The 22,312-nt window shown below is 39.4% G+C and overlaps 2 protein-coding genes across 3 annotated transcripts; one reads left to right on the forward strand and one right to left on the reverse strand.

Moving 5' to 3' along the window:
• Positions 1 to 732: 732 nt before the first annotated feature.
• LOC144628789 (uncharacterized) lies at positions 733 to 9,430 on the reverse strand. The gene is made up of 5 exons (XM_078486903.1): positions 9,363 to 9,430; positions 9,232 to 9,283; positions 3,285 to 3,605; positions 1,213 to 1,584; positions 733 to 1,059 (listed from the first exon to the last, which is right to left on the reverse strand). Exons 1-5 carry the CDS (start codon positions 9,375 to 9,377, stop codon positions 866 to 868), a joined length of 954 nt encoding a protein of 317 aa, XP_078343029.1. The 5' UTR covers positions 9,378 to 9,430; the 3' UTR covers positions 733 to 865.
• A 2,162-nt stretch (positions 9,431 to 11,592) lies between these two features.
• On the forward strand, positions 11,593 to 20,026 carry LOC144628895 (uncharacterized). 2 transcript variants are annotated; one of them, XM_078487008.1, is made up of 5 exons: positions 11,593 to 11,654; positions 16,887 to 17,060; positions 17,809 to 17,884; positions 17,962 to 18,189; positions 18,733 to 20,026. In XM_078487008.1, exons 2-5 carry the CDS (start codon positions 16,920 to 16,922, stop codon positions 19,749 to 19,751), a joined length of 1,464 nt encoding a protein of 487 aa, XP_078343134.1. In that variant the 5' UTR covers positions 11,593 to 11,654; positions 16,887 to 16,919; the 3' UTR covers positions 19,752 to 20,026. The 2 variants fall into 2 exon arrangements, with proteins under 2 accessions (XP_078343134.1, XP_078343135.1); XM_078487009.1 differs by lacking the exon at positions 11,593 to 11,654 and having other exon boundaries at positions 16,849 to 17,060.
• Positions 20,027 to 22,312: the final 2,286 nt, after the last annotated feature.

Genomic DNA, 22,312 nt, shown 5'->3' on the forward strand with positions numbered 1-22,312 from the left:
AAGTGAAGGTGTTGGCTGGATCGGATGTAATGAGTCTTGTTGAGTATTGATACTTTGTTTTGTTGACTCACCCACTGAATTTGCTGTGTGTCGTGTTGTTCCGTGTTGCGATCTGCATTGACGTTTGAAATTGTTGCTGTGTTGATTGTAGTGAGAGGTGGAGAGTTTCCTGTTGTGACTGGGTGTGTGCCTGCGGGACAGATGGTTGTTGAGATGGTTGGAGTTGCGCTTGGGAATGTGACGTCTGTGCTACTACTGCCTGCGTAGTCATTATGGAATGCTGCTGAGATGCTGCTGACAAATTTTCCACTGATGATGGCTTAGCAGCTGTTTGCTGTGTAGTATTTGTGCCTGTGGATGAAAGAGGTGTGGTGCGAGTATGGATGCTGGAGAGGCTGCTGATGATGGTTCCACAGCTGTGTTGCGTTGTATTTGCGCCGTGCTGACAATCCCACTGAATGCTGTTGTTGCCTTGCGTAGTATTTTGCCTGTGTTGTTGTTATTACAGAATGCTGCTGCTGTGTTGGGCCTGCGTAGTCGTTATGGAATGCACGGCAGCTGTTTGCTGTGTCGTTATTTGTGCCTGTGCCGAGGATTCCACTGACTGCTGTTGTTGCACTTGTGTAGTAATTTGTACCTGTGTTGTTGTTACTATAGACTGCTGCTGTGTTGTTGGGCCTGAGTTGTCGTTATGGAATGCTGCTGAGATCGGCAGTCCCTGTTGATGGCTCAGCAGCTGTTTGCTGTGTCGTTATTTGTGCCTGTGCTGAGGATCCCACTGACTGCTGTTGTTGTACTTGCGTTGTAATTTGTGCCTGTGTTGTTGTTACTACAGACTGTTGCTGTGGTTGTGCCTGCGTAGTCGTTATGGAATGCACGGAGCTGTTGAAGGCACGGCAGCTGTTTGCTGTGTCGTTATTTGTGTCTGTGCCGAGGATTCCACTGACTGCTGTTGTTGTACTTGCGTCGTAATTTGTGCCTGAGTTGTTGTTACTACAGACTGCTGTTGTTGCTGTTGGGCCTGCGTTGTCGTTATGGAATGCACGGCAGCTGTTTGCTGTGTTGTAATTTGTGCCTGTGCCGAGGATTCCACGGACTGCTGTTGTTGCACCCGCGTAGTCATTTGTGCCTGTGTTGTTGTTTCTACAGGCTGCTGTTGCTGTTGTCGTTGGGCCTGCGTAGTCGTTATGGTATGGACGGCAGCTGTTGAAGGCACGGCAGCTGTTTGCTGTGTCGTTACTTGTGCCTGCGCTGAGGATTCAACTGACTGCTGTTGTTGCACTTGCGTCGTCGTTACGGAATTCTGCTGGGGTGATTCCACCGATGTTTGCGGAGATTCTTCTTGGAATGTTGATGATTGTTGCTGACTTGTACTGCTCGTACCACAGTCATTCCCAGTGTACCCTGAAGGACAACTGCATGTAAAGCCTCCAGAGTTATCTTTGTTACACGTACCACCGTTTTGACACGGATTAGTCGAGCATGGATCAACTGACGCAGACACGCATTCAGTTTGCTTGCCATTGTTTTTCAGCGCACACTGTAGACCACCAGAACAGGAAACACCTTCACAAGTAACGGTCTCTGTTCAAACAAAAACGAACGAAAACAGTTCAGTAAACAAATATCAGTTTCTGTTATGTTTTTGAGTGTAAGTTGCTACTATACTACTCGTCGTTGTTAACTTCATTTATCACAAGTCATTTACTAATTATTCTGCACCCTAAATTTGGCCTCGGAGTCTAAATAACAGACTTGTTAGTAACTACGGTACTAGATACACCTGATAACTAGTGCAGAATTATAATCTCGAACTAACCGAAAACTCAAAAGATGTTAGAGCTTTTAGAGATTTTTTGTGCTTTTTTTGTTAATCCGGCTTGATTCATAGTCAATGGAAACCAGATCCCAGGCTTTTTCAAAATCTCAGCCTCGTCTCAGCCTCGGCCTTATTCTTAAAATATATTCTTAAAATTTCGCAAATCCAGCTTCGATATTCTTATAAAATATGTTTTATAAAAAGAGTGTAATATAGTAATAAATCGGAAACAGATTGGAGTCAGGAGCGAGTGTTTTCCGTGAGCGAAGCTCAAGGAAATTCGATCTTCAAGGAACAGATAATTCCACGGACAAATATCAGTGCAACTCTTCCAGTTACCTGTGTGCTTTGCGCTTGGGCCATAGAAAAATAGACGCGAAAAATCTTGGTCTGTGTCGTACAGTACGGACCTTAAACTCGATAAATAAGAGGTGTATCTTAACCGAGCTAAGCTAAAATCTAAAGCACGCAGCTAAGCTAAGCTAAAATCAGACGATATTCGGCAAGATTGAGCAGGATGATTGTTTTATTAGACACGAATGCTAATAAGTACAAGCAGGACGGCCCAGTGTAGCAGCGACCATTTTGACTCGCATGAGTCGCACGCGATATGTAACAACGTCGCGTATCGCTAAACGATGAACGACTTTGATCGCGTCTTTAATGACATGTGAAATGCCACTTAAAACACAATATCACTCGTCAGACATCGAAATTGTCGACCACTATGGTTCGGCTTCGATAACATCGAATAAAACCAATTCTACTTCCTTCAATTTTTTATTTCGTAATTAATCATAACTATGACAAAATTCTCGAATCTGGATGGAGCGCGCAGCAAAGTGTCCATTACAAGGTGTTCAATAACAAGGTGTCTAATAACAGAGATGGAGTGTGCGCATGCGCGCGCTTTTTATTTGTTTCTTATTGTGACGAATACTCCTGATATTCCTAATACCTTCAGTTTTAAAACTGTTTTTTTGTTAAAGTGAGGATAAATCCTCGACAGGATTCGCTTCATAGTGCCTCTCTCCACCCAGGTGTATAAATGGGTACGGCGAAAATGCTTGGGGGGGGGGGGGTACCGCGAGGACAGCATCCCACAGGGGAAAATTTCCTAGCTGCTGGACGGGAGTTCCGGCAGTATGGGCCACTTGGCTCGAGGCTTCCCTATTTATGATTAATTGGCAACAGGACTTCGTGTCGTCCAATTCTGTCTGCAATCATACTCGGTCGTCCGATTTTCTTATTCTCTCGTACGCTTGCAGACCGAATTGGTCTCCACTCATTCCTATTACCATTATTTATCGTGTGGGTTTCCTATTCAGGAATTTATTTCCAGTTGAACCATCTTTCAGTTATATGCAACTTATCTTTATAACTCACCTTCTCCATTAGTGCAGTAACGCCATGGAGTCGCCTGAGCAGTTCCTCAGATCAACGAGCTTATACAAGTAGAAAGCACCGCAGTTGATTATTTGTATATCTAATTCACTAGCGCATGCCGTATTTCCTTGAGCTACGCACACTCTTTTAGTGGCCTCGCCTTCACTATAGGCTGGATGAGCATCCTTGAGATACAGCCGGTCCTTTGTTCCGCAATACGAATCTTTTTGAGGAGCGTTGGTAGAAGCCAGGGCATTTCCTGCGTTTCCAGATACTTTGTACCAGTAATGCCATTCATCTGCAAGATCTTCAGAATCGCACTTGTCTGTTGCACCTTTGTAGCCCTCGGAGCGATCACCTCCGTTCAGATCTTTGTAATCATCAAGTTCACAAGGATTTCCTGAAAGTGTCAAATAAATTAGGCAGATAGTAACCACGAGTAACCTATGGGATGTACTTTGGCGAAACTGGTCGTAGGTTCAAATTTGGGGACCGTTTCGGTGAGCACATGCGTATAGTGGAGGGTCACAATCAAAACTCCAGCTACCAAGGGGGTGGGTTCCCTATTGCCGAACACTTCAATCTTCCCGAGCACAACGACATCCAAGACATTATAAGAGTGCCTGTGGTAAGGCAAGTGAAAAGAGGATCGGCAACAAAACAACGAAAGGAAAGGCGACTCATCTTTCAACTCGGAACACTAGCCCACAGGAGCTTGAACATTGAATTAATGTTTAATTAATATATCTTTTTGTCTAATTAAAACTGAGAAAGATCGCGCGCGCAACATGTTTAATCCATCTACCCGATTACGCGCGTAAATTCGAACGACAATGACACGGGAAATTTGAATGCTTAATCTACAAAATGCTCTTCATCCAAGAAATGAAGCCTAAACTGAACACTCAATCTGACTCAATTAAAGCAAAACTATTTAGTACGTAATTAACACTCTCTACATTCCACATTGTAGAGTCTTTAATCATATGCAACGAGACTTTCTCACGCATTCTCAGTATATAAAGAACTCACAAGAATCTGAGGCCTAGTTCAGACATCGTGCTCCTGCCGTGCCGAACTAAATTGCAATTAGGTTCGACTGTAGCACGGCAGAAGCACGACTCTGATTCAGACGTCGTGCCAGAGTCGTACCAAATACAGGAGTACTGAATCTACGTAACAATTAGTCAGCGGTGATCCAACAAAAATGGCGCCGTTTTCCAAATTGCAGCAAAAACTCAAAGAAAAGCAACAGAAAAAACTTTTCCTTTTGCAAGTACGGCGAATGTTTGTTTGTATGCCCGACTAGTTTCCGAAAACTTGCTTATTTTGGATTTAGACCCGCTAGTTCTTCTTCGCCCTGCTCCCTGTCATTAGTGTCATGTACTTCGTTGAATGAAACATCCTTGACGTGCTTTTTAGCAGAAAAATGTTCATTGTATTCCTTTGGCTGGCCGCCATGGTTTTTGCCGTCTGGCAAGAATAAAATTCAATTTGCATACTTTTAAGTATGCAACTGGTGACGATGTAAAACATCGTCACCAGGGTCTTCCCCGTTTTCAAAATGGCGGCTAAAACGGAGAAGACCCTGGGAACGAGGTTGTGCGCATGGTCCGTAATGGAGAATTATTCTCGGGTCTCCTCGTAACTCCTCGCGGGAACGTAATCCCGCCAAAATACATTAATATAATTTATGAATTTGGTTTGGTGCGGCAAAAGCACGACGTTTGAACCGCTGCCGTGCCAGAGTCGTGCGGCACGACATGCCGTGTCGAACTAAATTGCTTTGCCGAACTCAATTCAAAAGTTTGATTCAGACGCCGTGCTTCTGCCGTGCTTTTGTCGAACTTAATTCCTGAATTTAGTTCGGCACGGCAGGAGCACGATGTCTGAACTAGGCCTGACTTTTAGAATTTGAAAATGATAAACGATTTATCGAAACGTCATTTGAAATTATTATCGCTGATTTTTATTCTTAATTGTTTGATTTTATCAACGGTTTATTAGCGACTGATGAAGAAGTTATTTCTGAAACGTCTCTTTTTTGACATGACACCTTTTTCAAGCTCTGTTTATAGTAACCTGTGTGATACGGCTTTCCTTTTTTGCTCGCTCCTCTGAAATTCGATCAGAAATTCAAAACCGAGCAACAAAGATCGAAAGAGAATAAAAGCCATGTTACACTAGGCGGTTTTTCCTGCAACTTTAAACGCAACAAACATTGCATTGCAAAATGCGAAAAAAAAATTCACGGGTATCACCCAATTTTTGCAACCTGCAATGCAACAAAATGTTGCTTTGCGAATTGCAAGAAAAGTAGAACTGTCCTCTACTTTTCGCAACATTGCGAGACAAGTTGCCGCGTGCAACATGCCAAGCGCAACTTGCAATGCAACTTTGTTGAAATCAGCCAATCAGAGCTTGCCTTTTGCTAGGAGGAGATTTCAAGATGATTGTTTTTAATGGGTGCGTCAGTTACAAATTGCGAACAAAAATTGCGAGTGTGTGGCACCCCCTTTTGAAACTTGCAATTTTTGAGTCTAATGCTTGCGTGCGCTTTGCGCATGCGCATTAGACTCTTTGTTATATGAAAAAAGCTGTTAGCAATCCCAAGGGAATGGTTCGGGATCGATAATCGTTCGCTGTAATGTAGAAAACAATGATCAGCTGCAAGAACGGACTCCGTACGGACACGCACGATTAGTTTCAATTAAAAACAGCCAATCAGCGACACGTGTTCCCACGCATAATTAAAAGTTCTTTCTCAAGTCACGATTATTCAACACTTGAACAGGACAAAATAATTTTCCAGTTAAGACATTTGTAAGCTTTTTGTGAAAATAAATCTTCGTTCTCAGTTCAGTTAAGCACTTGTGTTTTCGTCTTGCTTAAAAAGCAAGACGTCTTTGAGAAAAAAATATTTCGACGGCGACTCGCGTTTATTTACACAATGCGACCAAATATTTATTTTGTTTTAAAAAATAGAAAACTTTACCTCGGTTTTTGTATTTAAGTCATTCGAATTTTGACCAATTTTTTCTTTACAGTGCAAACAAAAACCTTCAAAAATAAAAGATGTACATGGATAAATGTAAATCAAGTTACGCGACTAAATCAAAATGCGTTTGTTTGGCCGCTTTGCAGTATTACACTGTCCCGGCCTTTGCCATACACTGAAATCGAATTTCATGCTTTTACGACTCTCAGAGATCTTAAGTTCTTCTTACAGCTAGAAAAATCATAAAATGGTTACATTGATATGGAAGTGATGATTCGCGAAATTTGTACATCATGATAAACAGTCTTCGCTCCTGTGTATGGTAGCTCGATAATAATTGCCTAGTTTCCAGCGTTCAAAAGGTCATCATTATATTGACGTGAGCATTTACACCCGTTTTTAGGAAAATCTGTCACTAAGTGCTTACAGTACAATGGAGTAACAGTCACTATTTCAAGTGCTTTTATTGCAAAATCTGTTTCAAGAGTCATCATCAAAATGGTGAAAAATCTGAAAGAAAACGATGTGAAGTTCTTCAACCCTTGTTGTAATGAACATGCTTTTTGTAAATCGTCACGCAATCTTGTCCAAATGTTTAATCGTTTCTGCTTTTACGGACAATACGGAAGAAGTAACATCAACTCCTGTTCATACTTTAAATTTTGTGAAGCATATAACATTTATGACTGTTTCGTTTTCATCCATAATCATCCACGATGCCCCTAGCTTGCTATAAGCATTTTAAATTGAACTCCCGAACACAAACCTCTAACCAATTTTAACCGGCTTACGAAAACCGCGCAATCTGTATCACTATGCCATACGGCATTAGACTCATGTCACCCTTGGTGACGTATTTTTTTAGTCGTCATCGTTGCGTTGCAAGTTGCAGGAAAAAATTGCCTCGTGTAACATGACCATAAACGATTCCCTGTAGAGCTGGGTCATCCCGGGCTGGTTATCTCAGGCGACTCCCCTAGGAGAGCGAAGGCGGATTTAAATCAAAGTCTCTTCGAGATATCGACGTTTTTGCATGAAGTATGAGTCGAAGGTTTATCCTGTGCATTGTTCTTCGAACTTATCATTACAGTTTCTTTGTAGTTTAATTTAACAATTTCCTATCTTCGCGGAAGAAATGCAGCCATATAATTTTGTCAAAAATGGCTCGTTCGCGCCGGGTATTTATACACATATTCCTTAACATTACACAAATAAACAGTGCAAATTTCAGCGAGATCTGACAATTCTATACTTTAAAACTGCAAGGACCTTTCGAGGCAGTCGATTACGGCAGCGAAATTAGCAAATGAAACAGCAAAATATGCGTTCGACGCTTTGTTTTTGCGACGCTATATTTGAATTGTTATAGGTAGACCGCTGTTCAATGTGTTCAAGGCCGTATCGTTACGATTGCTCCATGAAAAAGTACGAAAAAATAATACGGATATTTCCGACTACTGTCGGAGAAAACATTGCGTAAACAAATCGTTACACTCAAGCTGCGTTTTGTCTAGGCTCGGCGAGGGTCGGATATCAAGACCCAGGATTAAACAAAAGCCACATATACAGTGAATGCTTTCGAATTATATTTGAAGATGAAATACGAAAGAATTTTGCTGTCTTTGACTGAAATTCCACTCGAACTGCGTAGATACTATCGCATGTTGTAAAGCCGATTCATGCAACATTGCTCTCAACGCGATGTAAGTGCTAGTGATTATTTATTCGTGTTTTAGTTACGCAATCCATTGTTTGTGCGACGCTTTTTATAGATCGCCTTTCAGACACACGTGCGTTGAGATAAGAAAGCTGACATGTCACTTTTAAAATTGTTATATAACGTTTGTAAATGTGACAAGTCACGTTTTTTCCACGAAATCGCAAGTGATCACCCACAGCGGAAAGTAATCCCTTGAGAAATTAAAACAGTCCCTTGAGAAATTAAAAAAGTCCCTTGAGAGTTTACAAATATGTGGATCCAAATTTTGTCTACTAACCCCTATTCTACCATTTTTGCTTGTAAACAAGCAAAAACGTCGAAAAAAGGCGAATTAAAGGAGCTATCACAGGGTGGTCTAAACTGTTCCGACATTAGTGGTAGGCAACTTAACCCGTAAAAATTGATTACCTAGCTTTGAACATCTAAAGGAAGATATAACTTAATTTGCGGATAGAAATCAATTTACGGCTATTGCTATCCGTTTCCATCTGAGCCATCCGCAGCCAAAGATGCTCGTTAACAGTTTCAGTGCTCTAATAATATTATAGCAATTTTCAGTTAACATGGACCACTATTTTTAGGTTTCCTGCGACACAAATATTAATTTTGGCTGTTCAAAGTTCAAAAATCCTCGACATAGTCCCTTTAAGTGAGTAAGAAATAGTGCGTAGACATGGATGTAGAAGTTAGGGCTCGATGTTAAATTTCTGTTTACGTGAACCTCTGTGTCACTAGCTATTAGAGGATATCGTCAAGTCAAATCTTCGAAGATGGCTTGGTATAAAATATGGGACAGGACTCCTGCTGCGTGCAAAGTGTTCTAGAAGGTTCTTTATTTCTCTTGGACTGGGTGAAACGCGAAATTTCCAATACTGAACAACTAAGGATATTGTTTTATGTTCAAAACAAATTGATTTTTTTTCCTTTTTTTTTATGAACACAATTTTTGTATAAAAGCTTTTTTATCAATAATAATAATATTGCATTGTGTCATTATAATTTCGTATCAACTTATGTAATTTTTCAAGCTGTTAGTCGATTCTGAGCGGTTCCAGAGAGTCGTTTTGTTAACAATAATATTAACAATAATAATATCTTCCCTTGAATTATCAGTTATCCTTCAATGCGATCGAATAAATAGACTATTTTTACTAATATTACACTCTCCTCCTTTTTAGTTATCGGCTTCAATACTATGAATATTGGAAAACGTTTAAAAAAAAGGAATGAGATCATGATTTAAATTTTTAGGTTTACAAATAATTATCAGGGAAAACAAAATGTTCATCAGGATTGAAATATAGTTACCTCTGACGCTGAACTTGCAAACAAAGCACAGTAAAGCTACAGAGAGTTTCAACTGAAAGAAAGAAAGAAATAATACCCTGTTAGCCTTTGCAAAAATGAAAGAAGATTTCACGCCAGTTTCACGGGATTACCTGAGAAGCCTTCATGTTGAATTGTCTTTACATCACTGTGAATGTTTAAAGCTGGGAGGTGAAAAACATATCTCCAACTGGGTATCCTACTGCGGAAAAACACACTGATGAGTTCTATTATTTAGCTGGAGTTAAATTTAGAGATTTGCGTTTGAAAATTACTAACTAAATTAAGGTCCTCATAGAAACCAAGGCAGAAATTATTATGTGTGAAAAATAAGTCTGCTGCGGCGTGGTCGGTGCCAACTAAACGGCAAATGAGTCGTAAGTCTTTGAATAATTGATGATTTAACTTCCGACTTTGTGGCTTAGATAATGAACGAAGCTGATAACAAACAACATTGACGCCTTTTTTTAAATAATCGATTGTTTAAAACGACGTAGAGGACGTTTAAAGGCTGGACAGAAAACGTTTATTTCAACAACATTTTTTTGGTATGAGGAGCGCTGGGGTTATTTCTTGGTACAAAAACCAAAGACATAAGCCCGCACGTACCGGCCATGTCGCTCCCCCAATTCCTATAAGATTTGCCGAAGATCTTACGTTTTACCTTTAATATTTTATGAGTTTAATCTCCCAGTGTGACTTATGTCATCAACTGAGCTAATATCACAAGCAACATCTTTCAACGGTCCAAAGCTGATTATTTAAAAGTCGACGTAGCTTAGAAGGATAATTAAATGCTTAAGTTTGAAGGCTGACCGATGTCACCTGTATGGTGATATATTTACTGAAACTAAAAAGATTTTATAGATAAAGGTTGTTAATATTTTGAAAAATAGCAATTTTCAAGTAGCATTCTTGTTTATTATACGACGTTGAATGAATTAGCAACGAAAGTAAAAATTTTAAGCGACAAAAACTGAATTTAAATGGGTGTGATTTTTTATAAGGTTCATGGCCGGTAAATATGATGGGAATTCGAAATATGTCTTGAAAATGATCTTAAAAAATCGAAATCTTTTACAAAAAGTGTATGGAACCAAGTTAAATATTCTATTTTGGTTGGCGTTTGGTCATTCAACGGTAAAAAACAACTGACTGTGGGTAATGTTTTATGTTGAGCGATGTTTCCAGAATTTTTTTTGTTAACTGGGAACAGGGAGGAATAATGAAAATGAATTTTATGATCATGAGTTTAAAATGCACCGCGCTGCGAACATATTAAAAAGACTCTTTGTTCGTAAGATGCAATCACTACAACAGCCTCTCAACAGGCAAAAATAACCAACACAAACAATACGGAACGAATAAACAGCTACTGTCTAGCTGATTCTAGAACCTGACGGAAATATAACAATTACTAAAAGTAGAAAATATTTTTTTTTTTTTTTATTGCTTTTTTTGGTTTTTTCTTTTGCGTTTATTCATTTTCTTGTATTTTCGTTGAATAAATTGTTCGTTGGAAATTCAGTTCATATCAACTTTTTATCATTTAAAGCCAGTGGACAAACAAAACAACTAACCAACCAACTATATAATGAATGATGAATACTGAACAATTGGATGAATGCATGTAAAAATATTTTTAATATTTAAAAATAAAATATGTGTTTGGTTTTTTTGTTTTTGGGGGGGTGAGAATTACAACAGCATAAGATAAACTCCACACAAAAGAGGCGAGACACCATATCTGTCAACCGATAACAATATTGTGAAATAAATATATGCCAACCAAGACGATTAACATCTTTGAGCTACACCTCGTCAGTAAAAGATGCAAAATATGGTCATGTTGACACTAACTTAAACATCTCTCTTGCAATGAAGTAAGATAGTTGTCGATAGGTTCTTGGCAAGACATTTAAAATTGTTATTAATCCAATCGTTTGCTATTCATTTATACATCCGTTTTAGCTCCCAGTCAAGGATTACTAACAATAATTGAAATTAACTCGGCTAGACACAAACCTCTTTAGAACTCTATATATTAATTCTCATCAACTTTTGTCATACATTCTCTTTGAGCTAGTTCATAAAATTTGATCGTCGATTAATACAACATCCCCTTGTTGATCATTTTCTTTATTCTCTACACCCGCTTTCTCGACAATGTATCTGATGTTAGAATGAGAATTTGCTTTTATCTGTAGACAAAAGGGTTGAAAAAAGGGGAGCAATATAAGTGAAATAATCTTTACACGTTTAAGCTAAAGGTTTCAGATATATTGGCATCTCAACTTCAATATCGTATTCCAATTAGTTCTTGCCAAAATAATATCCGGTCGCTTTGAATACTGCACTAAATGGCGACGGATTTGCGCTGGCGATCCAAATAACTCCGCTAGCAGGTTAGTGAAATTTGAGTTGAATTTTACTTTAAAGGTGATGTTACACGGGACAACTTGCAACAACGATTTTTCGCGAAAAATCGTTCATCGTGTAACATGGTACCGGGGACGATTTTTCGCGCAACTTTTGACTCGGCAACACGTTGCGAGTTTTTGAACTCAAGTAAAAAACTCGCAACGCAAGATGAGAATTTTAGAAAGTTGACTCGTGTAACAGGGTCGCTGTCGATTTTTCGCGAAACACCTTCCCAGAATTCTGTTCAACATGGCCTGGACACGCGTACGAAATGTTGCGAATTGGCGTTGCGCTGAAAATCGTCTCGTGTAACATGCATGTTGCCAAGTAGATTTTTTACGGTGTTGCGCGAAAAGTTGACTCGTTTAACATACCACGAAAAGTTGACGCGGTGTTGCGCGAAAAATCTTTGTCCCGTGTAACATCATTTTAATGCAGAAACCTACCATGGCAACGGAAGAAAGTTAAGGGTGGTCGAATTTTTTTGTTTGCAAATTGAGACGCTAAAGTATTCAGATATACAGATCAACATACTGACCGTCGCTTCGGCCGCAGCGTTTTAAAAACTGAAATTTCAAAGTTTTTATTGGTAGCTACTGGTTAAAAAGTAATAATTTTGGTATGATAAAGACGAAGGGTAGCGTATTTATGCATTAATAACACATAAGCTAAGCATAGTCAATCAAGTAAGGATAGCTTAGAAATTTAAGTGTTAGAAGTTGAATGTATATATAGGTCCTTGCGTTTAACATGATCGCTGCTGATATCACTCGAGAATTGATACTTTGAAGTCCATAATTTTTAGTAAGAAATCATTGCGGAGAATGGTCCTTTAAGCTAAGTGAGAATTCATTTGGGCTTTATTCAAAGGGTGGGCATCGTTCAAGACAATTTCAGTCGATGTCAACCAGACAAACGTTAGTTTATACACAATTAATTACTTAACTTTCGACCTGCAATGGACGTGTGACGCCTTCACAACAAATAAATTAATAAAATCGGATACCAATTGCAGGATTTCTTGCAAGAAAAGAGAACACTCATTATAAATTATAATATAATTATTTATTTTGACAACCTGGAAATTGTCAAAAGGTACATTATGTTAATACTCAGCTCAGCTCACCACGAGTCTCTCGTAGCGCAGTTCGTAATAGCGCCCAATCGGTATCTGGGAGGCCATGGGTTCGATTGTCGACGAGGACTCAAATTTTTTTTTTGTGCCAAGCTCGTGTCATGGTTGTACAATTCATCTTCAATTCATAACCGAGCTTAAAATTTACCATCTTTATTATTCACTATCATGTTACTTGTATAGCAAACTCTTTGAAGAACTGCCGGCTCCGACGATTTTTAAACGACGAGTAGAGTACGTAGAGTAGTCAAAGAATATATATTTTCATCTACCCAATTGTTTATCAGTAGAATTTTATATTGACTTACCTAAATACAATGAATTGTCTCAACGATGAATCGATTATAACGTTCACTTAACGTTTTCTGAGAGGAGGACTTATTGCAGATACACTACACCACATTATTAAGTTTGTATACAGTATACTTGTATTCGACAAACTTTTTTGAAATAGAGCGGTTTTCACTTGAGTGACGAAAGTAATTTGCGTTTGCATTAGTTTTGCAGTACTACGCTTTGTGATTGGTTCAAAACCTTCCTGCCACTTTCTCAGCCAATCAAAAGTAAAACCAAATTTAAAACCAACCATGACTCGCTCGCGCACGTTTTCCCGCGCTTCGAACCGGCTACATGTATTTGCTTCGAGTTTTGATTGGTTTACTGGATTGTCTGTGTTCTTTGTGATTTGCCAGAGTGATTACTTTGGTTTTGGTTTAACGACTCTCAAATGCGGAAAAGTGCTCTAGCTTTGTACTATACTTTCGTGATTCGGCGGAAAATAACAATACTCTCAGTAGAGGTACGTTTACACGGCCGGTTTGTGTGCCGTTAGATTTCTATCGACGTTATTTTGGAGGCTCCGGTCTCTTATGTTTCGAGTGGTCGCTTAACTTTCAGTGGACCTTACTGTCCGATTTTTTTTTTTACAGTAAAACCATAAAAAAAATCTCTGATCCTTTGTCTTGCAACTAAACACATTTAACTGAGAGGCCGTTCTAAATATCATTGAGGTATTTATTTTTGCACTGCAACACTTAATGATATTGGTAAAGAAGAAAAATGGAGAGTTGAGAGACAATTAAAAAACCAATACCAAATTGTTTAATTAGCAGGGATAAAAGCCACATATGCTCTTTGTCATTTTAATTTGTCCGAGAGAAAAATAACCGTATTTCCTCTTTTATAATTTAGGGTATCTTTTCCTTTCGCAGCCATCTTAGTTTTCTCTTTTCTGTACAACTTTTTTTTAATTTACAGCGACTGACAGCTGATCTTGTCTTCTATGACTTCTCTGACCTAGCATCATAAAAGGACTATGACAAGCAATTTCGATTCGAGGCCCGCCCGAACAAAAACCCTTATTTCCCATTCTACGTGCCCAGTTACTTTGGCAACGGCAAGCCATGCAGCTGACCATGTACATGTATATATATAGCTTCCCAGTTGACGCGTATTCTGTCTTTTCGTGAATTGCTAGAGGGCTAAAGCATTGGCGACCCACCACCTCCCCGCAGCGATGACCTCTGTACCTGTCGTATTGGAGCTCTCGCTCTCTCTCACCTCCGGTGTCACCTCGTTACAATCACTGGCGTGATTGAGAGTAAGGGCTCCGGTGGTAATTACTATCTTAACCAGAGCTTCATCAAACATTGTCAAGATATAAACACAAAGTCAGAGAAAAATTAAGGAAAACGTTTTGAATTAAGATAGTGGAGGCCATTTTAAATTTTTACGGAACATTTAACTTGTATAGCCCAGGCTGTGCTTTTCAATACACATGACACTTGCATTGTAATTACAAACAATTGACAAAAGTTACCTGTCGTTATTACGGAAATTTACAATCATTAACGCAAACTACAGGAAGTTTGCCGCCACGTGGTTTGCCAAGGCTTGCGTACTGAAGGACTGGATGTTTTGCTACCGAGAGTAAGTTCAGAGAAGCAAGTCTTGAATTTAAGATGGCGATTAAAGTACATAGCACAATGATTCTTAAGTGCGGTGATAGAAAAACCGTGAACTATAGTAAGCTTATAGACTACTTCACTATGAAATAAGATGAGTCCAAAGAGCGTATGCGCAGGATGCCAAAAAGCAAGGTGAGCTTATTTACTTTTCGTCCGGTTTGTGAGACTTAACATGATCACGAAAATTGAATTAACACTTTGGTGTAACACAAAGTTAATGCCGGTTTTAGGATCATAATTCGGTTTACTTCAGAGTATCATTCAACACAGATATGCGAAAGGCTTTGTGCTGTTTGTCAGCTCTCGATAAACTTGTTTACTAACCGATAAATCAGAAACTTACATAAAATGGTTTTTGGCGCGTCGAAAGAGACGTGCCACCATTGTTTTGGTGAACATTATGTTTGACCCATATGGCCAATACTAGTCTAAACAAAAACTTAACCACCAGATTTGTGCCGAATGTAAACTTTGCAATCCAGTAATTATACATGAAATGAAAAGTAATAATATGTTTATCATTGTTCTTTACTACAGTTGCATCGTCAATTGAGGCATGGATATTTTGGACGCCGTTTTCGCTTTTCTTTATTGAATTCATTTACAAACCGTGCTCTTGAGCCCTGCTTTCGCATTTCACTGGTCTCAAATTGTTTTATTTCACGATTGACTTAGTTTATTTGGTTTATTTTGTTTTTGTCTTTCTTACATTTAACGGAAGTAATGCTGTGTGTGATTGTTTTAATATTTTGTGTCATTTTGCTTCGGTTCACTGAACGGCCAACGCAAAGCTAATCTACGTTCGAATTGATCATTGTTTTGCAGGGTCCCAAAAGAGGGGTGGCCGGAACCGGGTGGCCCTGTTTTCTGTGGAGCCTAGAGCTACATCGTTTTGCTAATCGGAGCCCTAACATTATTTTGCTGTAAAGCGTGGAGCCATTTTGCTTCGGTTCACTGAACGGCCAACGCAAATCTTATCTGCCGCATAGTTTGCAAATAGATCATTGTTTTGCAAGGGGCTCAAAAGAGGGGTGGCCGGAACCGGGTGGCCCTAACATTGTTTTGCTGTACAGCGTGGAGCTCTGTAAACGTCTGCTCCTGAGCCCCACGCAGCCTTATCTGGCGCTCTAAACCTCTTTGGACCCTGATTTTGCGTCGCGAAAATTCTTATCAACATACTTTTAGGTGTTGAATAGGATAAATCAATTGATCCATTATAATATTATGTCGAGGTTTTGTCACAGACACCACAATTTTTTTTTAATCTTCCGATATGGCTCGCATGTTAATAGACAATTGTTTCTAGTTTTAAAGGGATTATCAGCATTACCGTTCAATAAACATGCTAAGGACTACCAACCGTAATCCAAACTCAATTAATTTCGCAGTAAGACAATTTTTTTTCACTAGATCCATTTATTTCCCAACTTGGACATTACATAAAAAATATAAAAATGGTTTAAACAGATCTAAAAATATAAAAGGATACTCTAAATTTTCGATCGCCTTCTGCGGTCTTCTTCAGAGAATAATGGATTTTGCAAGGTTCGCAGAATTCTAATAAGTTGCATTGACGTTATTGTTCGTTGCCCCCTGGGGAGCAACTAGCGATGCGTAAACCCTTGGGAAGGGCGCTCTTTCGTTTATAGTGTTTTTGCCGAGGAAAGAATGTAAAGACTCCAGAAACAGTCTTTTGTTCTTGCTGCTTACACCTGTTTCAAGAATTTCGGCGTAACTTGGATGTATGTCGTGGCCGATTTCTGCATTGGACATTACATACTCTACTTTATAGAGGTGGGACTATATGTTATCCAACACGGGACTATGCTGTCCAACTGGATTATTTTCGCGGGAATGAAACGGGCATATTTCGTGGGACTAAATTTTCGCGATTTGGCCAAAAAATACGTTAAAACAATTAAAAATATGTTAAACACATTAAGAAAAAACTTTTGCGGGTCTTTAATTTCGCGATATTTTTAAAATTGCGAAAATCGCAAAAATTAATTCCCGCGAAAATAAGTAACAATAAGGTACTTGGATTTTTTACTTGAAACGGATCTTATACAAGTGATATGACAAAAGATGTTATTGCATTTCTGTCAACTTTCCAGGTATCTTAAACAGCATTAGAAGCGGGAAAAGGCATGGAGCAAAGAGACAACACAGAGAACACAGAAGACTCAATTGATTTTCCAGAAGATGGAAAATACAGCCTAAGACCTCTGCGGCATTCCCCAGCACAAGAGAGCTCGTTTCCCATTGAAAACCAAACAACCCATGTACAAGTGAGTTATTCAGTTATATTCTCGTAAATTTATTTTATTTTAATCTTTGTTTTTTTTAACCGGCTCTCCGGTGCATGATCTATTACCTGCTTGAAGTTACCCAGGATTGACACAAACCTACTACTATAAACAAAACAAAATAAGAAATGATGAAAAAGTGTCATTTTGTGCAGTTTACAAACGCAAAACGCGAACTTCTTCAGTGTGAAACCGTTACAACCTTCATCAGTGTGAAACTGAAGAAGGGCTATGCCCGAAACGTTTGTGTTTGTAAATTACACAAAATGATACTTTTTACACTATTTTTTAGTGTTTTTGTTTATTGTAGTATTTTAAAAGTGTCTGAAGAAGCAACTGGAAAACATTTTTAACCTTCATTTGACACAAACCTTATAATTTATTGTGAAATTGCCATCAGTTCATCTGTTGCGTACTACAAAATTTCAACATGTTTTCTTCTCAATTGCAATGTTTGCATTTCTCTGCATTGTTAGGTTGTCCGAGCAAGTCATCAATTCGCGTGCAAGATTAAATACAACTTATTGTCGTTGCTATTTTTCTTTGATATGGTTGTTTTTTTCCTCTTGTTGTCTCTTGTAGGACCTCCAATACAAACAATACATTGAAATGTTTCTATATGCAATTATTAAGTTACCTTTTCATTCCCAAACCTGAGTTTGCAAAAGAGACAGTACCTCGATACTTGGTGCCAAGAATTTCTTATCGGTTTTCTTTTTGATCTTTACAGATCAACCCTGAGATGAGAGCAACCGTTAAAAAACGTAGAACGTCGATAGAGTGGATTAAGAAATATTTATTAGAAGGTACGTTTGCACGTCTTTACACCGTCCAAACGAAAATAAATTAACATAAGTTAACATAATTATGCTTTATCTTTCAGGACAGGCTCTGACAGCCACTCAAACCCAGGCTCTTGAAACGCTTTGTGCGCATGCCCCATGGTACGAGAAGCTTATTGTGAAGCACCGTCGTCTCTTGGGTGTGGCACTTCCTTTCACCTTTTTTCAAGTAATTTGGTGGAGCTGTGCAATCAAATACAACTTTTGGAGTCTGTTCCCTGACAGATATTTTATCTCCATAACAATGATTTTTGGTTCTATGATTGCTGGTAAGCAAAGTCATCGATAGAACTTTATTTACAGTTCATTGTGGCCAATGCACTTACTTAACTCAATAAAGGACTAAAAAAAAGTAAGGCTGATTGTACGGTTGAGCTGATAGAATTTAATTTCCAGTATATAACGTACTTCGTCGAGCACGGCCTGAATTCTTCAGGTAATGAGCTATCCTGAAGAAAAAACGTTCTATGCATTATATAATCTTACAATGCCTCCAGTTGGTATTTTACATGTTGACGTTTTTTCTCTAGCGTAGCCAATTCCCTGCATGAAGAAGTCAGGCCGTGCCTGACAAAACGTTAGAAATTAAAGTCTACCACTTACCGTACGGTCAGCCTTTTTTCAGTTGTTTAATCTTTATAATTTCCTGACTAGATCCACCAGGAACCGGCACCTTTGCATTGTCCGTTGTCCCTTGCAGAAATTTAAAGTGTTCACTTAAAAAAATATAACCTTAGCAGACTTTCCACGTCGTAAACGACAACGGGATGCAGTGGAACTTGACTAAAACAACTCTTACTCTCTCTTTCCAGGAATGACCAGCGAAGGTGGAGGCGCGGTTGCTTTTCCCGTCATGACTCTGGCTTTCGGTATAGCTCCAGCAGTGGCACGTGACTTCTCACTGATGATTCAGTCCTGCGGTATGACGGCAGCGGCTTTCACCATCTTCTGGATGCGCGTGCAGCTTGAATGGCATTCCATAATATTCTGTTCACTTGGAGGAATCGTTGGCATGGTAATTGGTCTGGAGTTTATCGACCCTAACCTTACCCCACCCCAGAAGAAAATTGGTTTTGTATGCGTGTGGTTCTCTTTTGCTTTTGCCCTGTTCCTGCTGAATCGTTACCACAAGCGAAAGACATTCAAGACCATCCCAGACTTCAAGCTATGGAAGCTGATCGTCCTCCTACTGACCGGTTTCATCGGAGGGATCTTCTCCGCTATTGCCGGAAGTGGCGTGGACATCGGCAGTTTCAGTATTCTTACGCTTCTCTTCCGGATCAGTGAAAAGACAGCCACACCCACCTCCGTTATCTTAATGGCGGGAAACACCGTTGTTGGTTTTTACTGGCGTCAAGTCATGCAACAGGCAGTGAGCGCTGATGCTTATTATTACCTAGCAGTTTGCGTCCCGATTGTTGTATTAGGCGCTCCAGTCGGTTCTGTCATCGGAAGTCACTTTCATCGCCAAATTTTAGCTGGCTTGATTTACATCTTAGATACAGTCGCCCTTATCAGCGCATACGCAATCGTTCCGCTGACCAGAGCATTGATAGGCGCGTCTGTGGGTATCATAGCGTTCGGATTTCTCTTTTTTGGCCTAATCGCGTACGCCGGACAGAAAATCATGGATGAAATTGAAGACGGAAATGAAGGATTACTACAAACGCAGGTCAGTTCCGTGGAAGATACGGAAAACAAGGATGTTAACCATAAGCATGGGGGCCCTGGTCCCAAGGATGACGTCATAACGTTGACAATGCTTCAAGTCAGTAGTAGAGGAGAAAGAAAACACCAGATACAAAAACTGGATACACTCTTGGAAGCATGAAAGAAGAAGGTTTTAATTAAGTTTCCAAAACAGGCCCAATTACAAGAGAAATCAAGCCACGTAACTCGAACCTCTATAAGTCCACGATATAACGAACGATATTCTTCGCCCCAGTTATAGTAAAATATATGGAAAAGAACGCCAATATAAGGAAACCTCGTTAGCTCTCGTTATAGCGAACGCATTTTGCCAGTCCCTTGAACCTTCGTTATATCGATGGTCCAATGTATTAGCCTTCAAAGAATTTAATTAAAGAAATGGAGCGTCTCATTTTATGGTCTTCGCGATGTCATGTAAGACTCGTATTCTATTTGTAGTTTTAATAGTGACTTATATTACTGTCATCAGCAGTTTATTTCATTTTGCGGATTGAAATGATTTGGTGGAAGTGTACCGTCGGTTTTTTAAGGGGAAGTTCATTCCAAAATGGCACTTTTTTTCTTCACGCTAACGAAAAGGTAATTACAAGATATGTTAAACATCAAACTTTCTGCTTCCAAATATTATTCAAACCCTATGAATTCCTTGTCTCTTATCTGAAGTAGTCGGAAAATCTAAAACCGGCCGCCGCCATCTTGGAGTAACTTAGCAACCTGGCCATGTATGTGTGACGTAATAATAACCTTTTTATCTACCCTTCCTCCGTAATCTATCCTTTCAAAAAAATATATCAGAATTATAAAAATACTAGAAGTCCAGCAAATAAATATCTAAGATTAAACATTGTAGAAGGTGCCTATGGCCTTAGTTAGTCCGAGGGTAAGTGTGCTGGACTCCGGATCGAACGGTCCGGAATTTGAGCCCTGTTCGGGGCACTGCGTTGTGTTCTTGGGCAAGGCACTTTACTCTCATATTGCCTCTCATCACCTAGGTGATAAGGCCAGTCATTAACACCAGATTGAAAGCTAGCCGTGAACTATTTTTATTTAAATAGTGTTACACCTACTGTGCCCTGTTATTTAAGAGTTTTTGCACTCTATGCGCATTATACGCCTGACGATGGTTCCGTGATAGACCGAAATATAGCGTTTCTTCGAGCATCTTGTCTGCTTTTCATTTTCTGAATTTCAGTCATGAAAATGCATTTTGTCGGATAAGCCTTTATTTTATTCTTTTTAAAACAAACAGCGTGTTCATGGGTTTAATTCCTTTATTGTTTTAACATACCCGTCCTTGTACAATTGTATAAATATGCTAATTTTACTCCGAACTTGGACTTAGCGTTTACTTCTAGAGCGAAATACAAGACTGCTTGGGGATATGCGGTAGTTTCTCGTGATCCCGGGGGGGGATCTCCCCAAAAATGTGGGTGGTGGTGTGCGGCAGGCTTGCTGAAGATCTTACCCTACTTCGTTTTCGCAACCCTATTCTAGACTTGACCGAAAATGCTATACCCAATTTGAAACCACACTACCCTATCCGTAAAGCGACTTGACAGTTTTCATAAACATCTGAGAAGGACACTTTGCGCTACTCATTCCTACACTACCTGCTGGAAAAAGAAGTCCCCCCCCCCCCTCCTTGCCTCCCCAGGGTCATGACATCTTGAATTGAACACGGAGTTGAAATTTCATATTTTCGCCCACCCGTGTATTATTTTAGTTCTCACTGCTTTTCCCAAAAGGGCTAAAAAAATAGTAGCAGTAAAAAAAAATAAGTGTCAGCAAATATTATTGACAGGCCGATACATTTCTGATAATTACCTTTTTAGCATAATTCATTACGAGAGGGCGGACAGGTGGAAAGACTTTTAACTCCCTGTGTGCGCAAAAACACCCTCAGAGAAGGGAGCCTGTTCACAACGGTCTGTATGCTTGTCGGAAAAGTCAGGTAAGATAAGTCACAGACTAACTAGTTTTTTTCCAGTCTGTTTCTTTGTACCGTAGAAGAGACTGCAGCTCAAAAACCCGCGGTCCTTTATCCATTTTCTGCAGATTTTGATCCTGCGCTTCGGGGAGAATGTCATCTACAGTTGAATCCTGATAATTCGAACCTTCAAGGGAAATTGAAAAAGGTTCGAGGTAGCGCGAATTGTCGAGGGTAAAATTAGAAAAGAAAAATAATTAAAATAAGAAAATGACCTGGAGAGAAATCCAAAAAGGTTCGAGTTAGCTGGAGGCTCAAGTTATTGAGGGTTCGAGTTATCAGGATTCAACATAGTCTAACATACGGATCAAGATACATAAGATCTCAATATAGTTCCAAAGAACACTGCAAAGACAGCTGTTCATGGGTCAAGCTCTATTTGATTTTCTTTAGAAAGCGTACATTTTGTTGTGTACCAAGTTCAACCTGAAATAAGGTTAATACGTAACGGCAGGGAACTCGGTGAATCCGCTAGGCCACTTTTAGCTGCATGGCCAAGCGAATATATTCCCTTGGCATGACATACGTACCTAATTTTTGCTGGCCGTTCGAGTCTTACTTTCATCTACAGTAACCACATAAACTTTCCCTAATGAAAGCAACACGGCAAACATAATGTTTATTTTGACTCATGTAGTCGCGGTCAACATTTTTAGTGCTTACAAAAGTAATTTTATTCCCGTTGCCAAAAATAT

The sequence above is a fragment of the Oculina patagonica genome, chromosome 10, assembly GCF_052425735.1.
Source record: "Oculina patagonica isolate OP01 chromosome 10, crgOcupat, whole genome shotgun sequence".
Taxonomy (NCBI): Eukaryota; Metazoa; Cnidaria; class Anthozoa; order Scleractinia; family Oculinidae; genus Oculina; species Oculina patagonica.